Source organism: Metarhizium acridum (genome assembly GCF_019434415.1).
Source record: "Metarhizium acridum strain ARSEF 324 chromosome Unknown scaffold_276, whole genome shotgun sequence".
Classification (NCBI taxonomy): domain Eukaryota; kingdom Fungi; phylum Ascomycota; class Sordariomycetes; order Hypocreales; family Clavicipitaceae; genus Metarhizium; species Metarhizium acridum.
In genome coordinates this window covers 1120719-1131792 of record NW_027094025.1, presented here as the reverse complement: position 1 = coordinate 1131792, position 11074 = coordinate 1120719, and the positions used below count along the sequence as shown (strand labels likewise).

Here is an 11074-nt window from a genome sequence, read left to right as displayed (position 1 = left end):
TTGAACGCATCTGGTCTGGTGCTTTTGGAATTTGGTGTGGCGGAAATACCGGCATAGATTGTCCCGTTGTCCAATCAACGCCGGCTCCGATGACATGTCGATCGGGCGCGCTAAAGAGCCATGGCAGGTTAGCAGGCAAAGTTTTACTGGACGTCTTTAGTATCATGGCTTTCACTGAGATAAATGTGGCTGCGGATCCTTTGCGTAAAAATGTCGGGCGACATGCTTTTGCGGAAATATGCCAATTTTAGGAGAAAGCTTCAATGTTAACCCTAAACTAAAGTCGGATACTCGAGACTACCTAGGTATGTCAACGGTGGATTGCCGACGCCCCTTTTCGCTTAATCTGTCGTGCCCCGAAACATAGCAACATGGCCCTTTTCTAGAAACAAGATAATAGACTGATCTTCATGCCCCTGAGAGGATAAAAAAAATAATTCACTGTAGCATTCGATCGCAATGCTGTCGCCGAGAAGAGATACGATGATTAAGCGTGGCAGAGAGGGCATCCAAAAAAAGACAATGCGGCCAGTGTGACTCGAACACACGACCTTCAGATAGGCATCCGTAGGATTGAAGTTTACTTCAGTCTGACGATCTCCCAGCTAATCTATGGCCGCATGGTTGGAGAATTTGGCCATTATTCTTCTCTGATATGGTACTGGCTTACCAAGAATGGCTACCAAAAAATGGCGCAACTGGTCCAATACCCTTCAACATCAGCAAATTCAGACAACCTATCATCCATGTACCACATTGGAGAATGCGAAGTGAAATATGGTATCAGTTTGCTGTATAGAAGAATACGCATGCAGGTATATCTTAGGACATCGTAGAAACTCAGTCACTAAAGTCTTCAGGAAGAGGCCGCTTGGGATCGTACGGCGACACACGTCTACTCTCTCCTATCATATTTACGAGCCTTTCAGCCAGTAACTGTGCATCTCAAGGGCGCCGGCCACTAGCATAGTTGAAGTTGGCATCCTGCACCACGAAGCTAAAGATGATTAACGAAATGTTCGCCACCAAAAAAAAAAAAAAAACCGAATACTTACAGAGCATGAGTCCAGCTGCTCTTCAAACAAGCAGGGTCCGAAAGCACTTTCAGAACCTACAAGACATTAGCACGGTACGCCGATAGTTTGATGAATGAGCTGACACACAGAAGCCTCGACATCCTCGCCCGAAGCACCGAATACCTTGAAGTAGTCCCCCATAAATGGCCTCGTCACCCAAAGGCGATTTTCTCAAATAAAGCGCTCATGGTGGTGGTTGTGCAGCCATACAAAATGCTTCTTCCTTCAGGCCCTTTTGTCTTGGCCAGCACCTCGACCCCGTGGCATGTCGCATCCACTGCTTTCCCAGTAGGTTTTCTAGTCTGCGGGAAGTAATTTGCTAGTAGTTTATGAACTACTAGGGAGTCGATAGGTTGTCGTATTATACTCGTATAGTCTTTTCCTGTCCACCCGGCAGGGAGACCATGTCGAAGGCACCAAGATCAAATCCAGCCACAGACCAGCCCAAAGGGTGTTTCCATTCTTCAGATGCAATCATGGCGGCACATTGCCGGTGAATAGACTGTGTAGCGCCCCGAAAATGAAATTAGTAGTAATCTTACGACAAATAATGAGTTTCCATACAAAAACGGTTCGTGTGACACCTTGTAACATCTTGGCATCGCACTCAGGTAAAGTGCCTGTCTCAGTCGCGAAGTTTACTTCAAAACGCGCTTCCCGAAAGACAGTGTACGGGAATTATAAGAAAACAGCAATGTGCTAGAATCCTCTAAAATTATGTCACGGAATAGGGGTGCGCGCCTGTAGGATCATGACCGTAGTCGGCCGTCATCACAAGGATCTTGACCATGGAATTTGGTCTAATTAAATCTGCAATGCGGTAAGAAGATAATGGCCAAGGGAATAGAACTGAATGTAGTTAATAATATCGCAACATGACTGCCCGAGTCGACGGAGGTGCGGCTCGCTATAAAGAGGGGTTTTGGTAACAAAACTTGCGGCAACGCTTTTATGCTAATTTTAATAGGAATAATAGAAGTCTGTATCCATCTTTAACCGTGTCCGTTGGGGTTTAAAATACAGCCAAAGCGCAGCATATAGCGACCACATCTTCATTCTACTACAATTAGCGAAGGACGTTTGGTGAAACTCGGAAATCCTTCTACAACGCGAAATACACTGCTAACTTAGTTCTAGATGGCACGAACCTCCTATTGCCAAGATGTCGTTGCATCCAGACCCACTTGAACAAAGTCCTAATGCACTGGCTTAGTGTTATATCCGCCGGGTCCCGGATGTCATCACCACGTATTGCTCACATGTGCGATCGACAAAGGGGTGTCACAGAAGGTGAATATTGCCGTATACAGACAAGCCCGAGCTTACGCTTTTCTTTTTCCTAGGTCTACATGCACAGTTTCAAGACACCGGTAGATGAACAAAAGACTAGTCCGGCCTCCTATAGTCAACTAGTGAGCGACTCTCTGTGTAGTAGCTTTGGTAAACTGGCAAACTGGCCACATATTGCCGTTCAACGAACGCGTAGCTCCATGCGCACTACGATCAAAATTACTATCTTGCGCGTATAGAGTCTTGCCTTGCCTTGTGATATCAATACTACCTTATGACGGGTCTAGAATCCCACATCACGGGGAATTTAGGCATCTGACAGCATGGGTGGCTCCGCTGACACTGGAATAGCAGCCTAGTGCTAGCTTAATGTAAATAGCTCATTAATCTTCTCAGTACTACTCTCCTGGTTACATTTCTCTCTTTGACTTTGAGTTGCTTATGTTAAGTGATTGCACAGTTGCTGACTATTCTCGTTTGAATCGTTATTTCTTGAATCATCAGCTCGAACTAACTTGAGCATGAACGTCAAAGCCGCCAAGCTCAATCCGCAACAGTAATGCAAGGACTCCGCGGGGTAAGAGCTCTCTGCTCGTATGCGAATGGCCCGTCTAGGCAACCCCCGACATAGTCTTCCCGATGGCTAATGTTACCACAGCCAGACAACCTGGAGTCGGTTTAGCCATGTCGACCCGGATATACCATAGCCACCATAACTTATCCAATCGCACGTTGCCAGAAACACACAGACATGCGCTGATAAGCTAGGCAGCCAGCCCAGTACGCAAAATCAAGGGAGGAAGAGGTCCTGCTGACGGAGCTTTGATGTCAGATATTGGCTCGGCGAGTATTATCGTGCGTCAACTCACTCCGCTGCGAAGGCCTGGGTGGTTAGGGGGAGATTGCCACCTGACAAGCTGTCTGAAGGTTCTTCAGACGGCTTACATGCATCGCAAATGATCCTTCAGCTCTGCCCTACTTCCCTGCACACCTACATTAACTTTTACGGGATAGTGAGCACATTCGAGTGTGTTATGTATTGCATGGGTGCAGCGACGTACCACTCACTCCCCTGCTTACACCCGTTCCGCGTTGACGCTATAGTGCAGGATATTGCCACCAGTTCGACCATGTACCACACAACCTGGCGCTTATACAGGTATATAAGCTGCCATCTATCCCCCTTCTCAGCTTGTGCAAGTCTAGAAAATACATCACAGAACACTTATAAAAACTATCTTGTGAGCCTATAATCGAAATGTCTCAGTCTTTCAACCTAACGAACCCCGGTCGCATCCTTCGCGTCGGCGTTATCCTCCTGAAGGGGTTAGTCTGTTCTCACTATTGATCGGCTGATATGTATGGGATTCTGACAGAATTTCAACATTCAGTATAGTAGAACTTATTGACGTGGCACCTATGGACCAAATCCACGAGATTAGCCACCATTTCGTCGATCCGCTGCCACCGTCGGTCGTCATTGAAGACTTGAAGCCGCAAGCGCTTAATACAGAATACCACTGGGTCTCCGAAGCAGGGCCAGGGACACTTGTGAATGGCACGAGTGGAATAGTCTTAGCGCCAACTGTATGTGATATTGTCTGCTCTGTTTGCAATCAGACAAGCTAATATGTATGGAAACTGATATAGGACTCCTTTGAAACGTGTCCGCCCCTCGATATTGTTGTCATTCCTGCATCGGACTCAGCCGTGCGTAGCCCAGCCGAGCTAGAGTTTTTAAGAAAAAGTTACAATGAGAGCTCTGCGTTTATTGCCATCTGCTATGGCATGTTAGCCCCATTGCAGGCTGGCATACTAGACGGAAAGACCGCAACAGCGCCTCGGTTCGACCTTGATAGATTCCGAGCTATAGCTCCTGGCACAAATTGGGTTGACAAGCGCTGGGCAAGAGATGGGAAGCTATGGACTAGTGGTGCGCTTCTAAATGGGCTACACCTCATGTCGGCCTTTATCCAGGAGACTTGGCCCAGCGGAGAAGGCACACTTGTGGACGCAATAATGAAGATGGGGGCATGGCCAGATGGTAGCCCAGACTACAGCGATGCAGGGGAAATGTAGTACCCATTTTTGTGTCCATCAACCAAGCGAATCAAGGTAGGGCCCTTGTTGGGCTTGGTTGACTAGAGCTTTTGCTTTACTTGCCACAATGGGCTCTTGCTTGGTTGACATTACTTGAGTACTATCGTACAAAGGCAAACTTATTAGAGTGACTGATTGGGCCAATCTAAGCACCTGTCTCGGTATATATTAGCCTGGTGTGCCAACCGGACTCTCGACACAGCTTTTGTGCGATATGCTTTAATTAGTGAATATCTTTTATATGGACGATTTAGCTCTTCCAGTTGCACCAACTGTATTTTCCCGATCCCTTCCATAATGCTTAACCCATGCTTCCCAGTTTTCGCCAGCCACGCTTTCAAAACTTGCCTATTTGTCCCGTTTGGTCCTTCGAAAACTGTCACGTTTGTAATTCCTTAGGCATTATTCTACGGGCAAAAACGTCAGAAAATAAACACAGAGCAGGGTTATTAACTTATTTAAAAAAAAAAAAATCAAAAAAACGGGCTAGATGGAGGGCATCTAGTAACACTGTTTTTGGCCGTACCTAGGCCAGGGAACCGTAACTGACCACGCAAGACACCATGAGTACACGCATCGCGATGCGTCAGACACACTAGCCGATTAGTGAATTCACCGTGGAGCTAGCTAAAAAATGAACACTGTGAGCTAGCTTATCCTCATTGCGGAGGGACAGAGGAAGGTTATATGTCTATTCGATTGAACAAGTTTGAACTATGGGTTCCCCTACTAAGAGTAGAAACCCATAACCACCTTGTTTATAACGTACAGTGTATAAGTTTAACGGGCTGGCCCATTGAGGCGCACTCAGCGATGCCGATGAGCGCTACTTCTGCGCCTATGAGTTAGGCTATTGGCATTCTGCTTGCATAGGAGACATTTTACCGCTAAAATTCGACTCAAGAACAACGTTGAAGGCAGATGTGTCATAGCAGAACAGAAAAATGGTCGTCCCCCACAGAGCGCGGGTTGCGCCACATCGGGCAGGGCACGGGTTTCACGTAAGAAGATTAAAGGATAGGATAGGGTCATTCGAGGTAGGCATTTGAAGTCGAAGTAGCGTTAAACAAAGTATTCTGATTTGTGAGATTGACTTTAAAAAGCTACTAAAAACTAAGAACTACACCAGATATCCGCTTACCGAAGAGTCCAATCATTCTTTCTCGACCCAAAGGGTTCAACAGCTCCATCAATATCCACACGATCCTAGACTATAATGAGGCTCGAAGACAAAGATAAATAGAAAATAAGCCACTCATGGCCGCCTGCAGCTTAAATTCGGGAGAAGACTATACTACGCCCAGATACTACAAATTTCTGCATCACATGGATGCTGCGTATGGCCCATCATCTAGGGCAGATTCCGTTTCACATATTCGAGCAGCGATACCATATCTTTAGGGTTCCTTGCATTAGATGGAAGAGCACGACCATCAACAAAGATCCAAACAATGGTAGCCAAGACCTATTTTGACCACGTTAGAAATATTGGCCATGTCTGAATAAAAAGGGCATCCATCCTGGACATGATACGAACCTCATCACCACCTTCCTGCGCCGCAGATGTCAAGTTTGACGTTTCTGGAATCTCGTCAACCATTTCCTGAACAGCAGCGTCATGGCCGAGTGCAAATTCAGCCGTGTGCTTCGCTCGAAGGATGTGAATATAGTACTTGCACTCGGCCTTGACCATCTTGCCCTCGGCCAACTTGGAGGCCTGTTCAAATGCCGAGCCCAACAGCGCTTCAGCCTCTTTGCCCGACGACCCGCCAAAGAACCAGTTTGCAAGGGCACTCGACCCCAAGCCTCCGAGGATGCTTCCCGCGATGCCACCGAGGATAGCACCAATAGGCCCGCCAACCAAAGTACCGACGCCAACTCCCAATTCTCCCGCTGCAATGGCCCCGGACCATGAAACGACCTGCTTCCCCAGCTCTGTCTCCCATTGTGGAGCTGTGGCCACGGAATACACAGATACGGCGGCAGCAACCACGAACACGCCTTTGGAAACGAATGACACCTTCCGCATCAAGGCAGTAACGTTGGGATTTGCACGTCCAGCACTGCTGATTGTATCGACGGATACCTGGTTTTTGTTATCATTCAAAGTGAGCATAACCATGCCTGCTTCGCGGGCAAGCGCTGGTTGAGTGGCACTTACTTGTCTAGCCTCTACTTCTGTAAGGTCTTTGAAATCTTTGTTATACGTCACTTTGGAGTTTTTGTTCAGGTAGTAGTCATATTGACCTCCAGCCGGCTTTATAGACCGCGCAATCAACAGTCCTATGGGGGAAGTCTTGTTCCGCATCCCGATCAAGAAATTGTTTCGCATAGCGTGGGCTTCCGCGGCACCGGCGGCGGGCGTGAGGGAGCCTGTGGATATGCGTTTCAGTATATCGTCGGTAGCTGCGGCCACGGCCTTGCTATATTCCTGCCTAGTTCCGGCATCCTTAAGAAGCCACCGAGCCCATATGATGACGGTTCCCTTGAGCGCGAAAAAGGCAGTACCAAGAAGGGATTCTTGGTCGTCGGACAGAGTGCCAGAGCGTTCAACGACGTTGCTGCCGCTCCATGTCCCTGGGTCAATGTACTTGATGTATATGCCTTTCAGGATCTCAGCTCCTGGAAAGTCCCTGGGGTCATCCTTTATTAGCGCGTTCTTCAACCAGCCGTCGGTGTTGGCAGCAACTGCCCTGGAGTCTTTGCGCGCCTCCTCAAGCAGTTCATAGAGCTGCTTATCACCGACATTGCGAATGTCATTGCCTGGCGAGTCCAGCCCTGGCAGATGGATAAAATCAGGCCAGCAGGTGCGGTAGTAGATTCCCTGCCAAGGATCCGGGAACAATTGCGGCGCGTCCGGCGGAGGAGGCGGAAGTAGCTTGTTCTTGTGCCAGCCATCTGTGTTGAAGCCTCCAGAATTGGAAAGAGCCTCTGTCTTTTTGATAAGCTGCGGAATGTCGTCCTTGTAGGATGCAGTTTCTTGGACATCATTGCCGTTGGAGTCTTTTCCCATATAAAAGTTAAAGTCTAGAAACTTGAGACGAATATAAATGCCCGAAAGGCTATGACCTCCTGAGATGCTACTGAGGGGATATTTGACTGCGCTTTTGATCCAGCCGTCTGTATTAAATGCTGCGATTTTGTTTTCGCCCGAGAACTTTTCAATCACGGTTTCCCGCAGCGCGGTCGCAGTGCTGACATCCTTGATCTGCTCTATGTCATTGTAAGGGGAGTCCTTGCCTAAATGGGCCAAAGTTAGCACTCTATTATTGTTTCTGGCTGGCCTGGGGAATGAGTCGAGGACAGAAGCTGACCTTGTACAAAGTACCACCCGGGATATTCTACTCGAACGTAGAGATCGGAGCCGGTTGACCTTTCGAATTTACTGTAGTCGAGAACAGCCCATGATTTGATCCAGCCATTGGTGTTGAATGCAAGAAACAAGTTTCCTTGTTTCTCAAGAGTATTCCTTTTGAGTTCGGAGACATTGCCTTTTAGGTTGGGGAGGTAGGCCTGGTCTTCTCCAGGAAGGTCCCAGTCCTTGAACTTGACAAACTCTCCATCGCGAACACCTGCATTTGCTGCCATTGTTGGTTTAGGATTGTCCTTGTAGTCCAATAAGGTCTGTTTCAGAAAAATGTACGATTCTGTGGTTGCTGAAATTGAATGGTGCGAGTCTGAGGTTATGCCGCCAATCTCGGTAGGAAAAGCCTGCTATAAATAAGGCATCGACACAATATGAGAAGGTCCTTCGTAAAATCGAACGATGGTCTGGCTATCTGAGGGTCGGCACATCTTTGCAAGTGCGCGAGCCAAGTCATTCACTGATCTGGTGTATCCTGCATACGCGAGATACCATCTTGTGAACTAGCAGGGTCTTGCATGGGCATGACACGGCCATGACGTGATATGAAAGTATTACTATTGCAATGTATCAACGATGTACCTGAAAAGACGAATGGAATGTGCGCACCTAATTATGGAGCGGTGAGCCAGTGACAAGATGCTCCCTTGTTTATGAACTCACAGAAACTTGCTGCAGATTCACTCGGCAAAGAGTGGCATCTCTTTATCACTTCTCTGTCCTTTCTTTTCTCTCTATTCTAGAGAAGTCGTAGAACCAGGTTGCACCACGCCGGCAATATCACTAGCCAATGTTTCTAGGATACTCTATTACTATATATGTTTAGCAATACAGTCTGTGTCTATGCTTGGAGCCATATCATCAACTTGCAAGCGTTGATTTAGTTGTCCATAAGTTTACATAAGCTTCTACAAGACAGGAGAAAATATCTACCGCCACAAAAATCGTCATGGAATATGTCATTTAGTTAGCAACGGGTATGTCAAGGCAACGTACCCACACACGCGCGCGCACATAGACAGTGCTAGCTACAGAAGGATCGTGGCGGCAAACGCGTCAAGTCTGGTAGCATCTACATCTGCAGGAAGCTCATTTGGGCGGAGTAAATGGTCGACCAGGCAACCAACCTGATCGTTGCTGCAGGAAGCATGCATGAGCATAAGCATGAACTTGGTACCCGGGACAGGCGATTCGCCTGCTGGTCAATTACCTGGATCGAATTAAAATGTCAGCGTCGGATCAATGTGCTTGTGGGAAAGAGCGGTTAAGAGTAGCACATTTTCTCTCTGGATGCAGCAAATGCACATGGTACAGTAAAGAGATGCTTCATTAAACGAGGAAATTCTTCCATTCTGCTTGGGAAACAAGTTATCAGAACGTAGCAAGATGGGAAGCCGAATGTGGCTGCTGCTCGGGCGACCAGCCGTCTTGACAACGTCATTCCTAACCACCCCTACTCCTTGCTCACACCCGCCTCATCACATATCATCTCAAGCGCGCGCCGCTCCAGCTGCAGGTAAGCAGACCTTTTGGCCTCGTTGCCTGGGTGGCATTTTATGCGCCCATGTCCAGTTAGGGTTGGGGGGGTAACGGGATCTCGTAGCATAAAGAGGATACCGATGGCAAGAGATCACCGTGTAGAAGACCTGTCAAGTGCCTAGTAAATGTAAGGAAAGATGGCGGGAATAAACGAGTAAACGAAGCTTCGCGTTTGGGATACGACTCGACGAGCGAGGTTAGGATTACTATCCCGGATGTCAATGGTTCGTATGAAAGTGGGCACAAAGATAAGCATAACCAGGGTCCTACCAAGGAGCAGGGACGTTTCGGAGATGTGTCCCGGTCTAGTTGGCCCAGCGTCTCTCTCACGCGAGCCCAGGAGGACATGACAGAAGAACGCAGCATGACCCAGGCTACGTTGTTGCCCAACGTCTGCAGGAGATTCTGCGGATGTGCGCGGCGATCATTGACGCGGGCAATGAGATCGGTCTCATCGAAGCCGTCCCAGACACCTGCAGGGTTGATCAAATTCGGGTACAGAATTGGGAACAGCTCATGGCGGAGCATGTTATCGAGCTGCTGGACGGGGAGGCGAAGACGATGCAGCGATTGCGCCATGGTGGCAATTTTGGCTGACGTCATTTCGGAATCGAGGAAAAGAGTCGAAAGGCAGATGCAGGCCTCCTTTTCAGCCTCGGTAAGAGGTTCGGTGTTGCTCATGATTTTTTATTCTTTTGCCCAACGTGATAGATGATGACTCATGAGCTGCTTTGGCTGGTGGCAAGGAAATGGACAGACAAAAGGGATGAATTGAAGACGGGTGCCGTTGGAGTTGATATAAGTTGCACATGTGGTGACGGACGACGGATTTTATTTCCCCCGCTGGGCACATGCTCAAAAATTACCAGACATGTCAAGTATTTACTACGATATTCTGAGACTGTAGTGGAGTCAATGACTCAATGAGAACGTCAATTGACTAGATTGAATCCTCTCTGGTCGCACGAGACAGACCAGCAGGTGCCATTAGCTCATTATATTCCGTGTCTGTTGATGCTTCAGCTGACGCCCGGTAACCTGGCATTCAGTCGCCGTCGGCCTTGCGCATTAGACGACGTAGGATGCCAGTCCGCATTGCACTTTTAAATGTTGCTGGATTCTGTGCTACCATCAACATCCGGTCGCATATTCTGGGTCCTTGTCCGTTTAATACCTTGTCACACTTTAAAGGGCACTAATTGTAACGATAAGGTATATATATAAGTCTATGTCTAGCTATAAAAGAGAGAATTATATACGCTTTTTTTATAAGTGCGCTTATTATTAAGGTTATTTACTTATGATTAAGGGTTTACTCTTATTTAATTATACGTATGTAATTAATACTTATAATAAGTAACTTATTTTAATATACCATTTAATTAAGCTTATTATTAAGGTTATTATAAGCTCTTTTTTTCTTATTTAAATACTTAATTAAGTATTAAAGTTATAATTATAAGCTTAATTATATATATCTTATCTTTTCTTAGCGTTTTAATTAACGTAATCTTTTATTAATTAAGAGTTAACTTATTAATCTTTTATTTATTAAGGTAAGTTAAATATAAGTTATACGTTCTTATTAATTATACTTATTTTACTTTTATACGTGTAACTTATTAATATTATTAGCTTCTTTTTTCTTTATTATATATTACTTTTTTAATTATAATTACATTTTAATTAATATTATACTAGTTTA

General features: G+C 46.6%; 3 protein-coding genes and 1 non-coding gene across 4 annotated transcripts; 1 reads left to right on the top strand and 3 right to left on the bottom strand.

Annotated features, from left to right (window-relative positions):
* Nucleotides 1-523: 523 nt before the first annotated feature.
* On the bottom strand, nt 524-620 carry J3458_013371. The gene has a single exon. It is a non-coding gene; the product is annotated as a tRNA-Phe (tRNA).
* Nucleotides 621-3624: 3004 nt separating this feature from the next.
* On the top strand, nt 3625-4445 carry J3458_013370 (uncharacterized protein; the record flags this gene model as incomplete). The annotated part of the gene is made up of 3 exons (XM_007816822.1): nt 3625-3692; nt 3758-3953; nt 4017-4445. 3 exons carry the CDS (start codon nt 3625-3627, stop codon nt 4443-4445), a joined length of 693 nt encoding a protein of 230 aa, XP_007815013.1.
* Nucleotides 4446-5817: 1372 nt separating this feature from the next.
* On the bottom strand, nt 5818-8054 carry J3458_013369 (uncharacterized protein; the record flags this gene model as incomplete). Its single annotated transcript, XM_066120407.1, has 3 exons — nt 5818-5931; nt 6004-7706; nt 7781-8054. 3 exons carry the CDS (start codon nt 8052-8054, stop codon nt 5818-5820), a joined length of 2091 nt encoding a protein of 696 aa, XP_065974694.1.
* Nucleotides 8055-9402: 1348 nt separating this feature from the next.
* On the bottom strand, nt 9403-10050 carry J3458_013368 (uncharacterized protein; the record flags this gene model as incomplete). The annotated part of the gene is made up of 1 exon (XM_066120406.1): nt 9403-10050. The coding sequence occupies one exon, from the start codon at nt 10048-10050 to the stop codon at nt 9403-9405; it is 648 nt and encodes a 215-aa protein (XP_065974693.1).
* Nucleotides 10051-11074: the final 1024 nt, after the last annotated feature.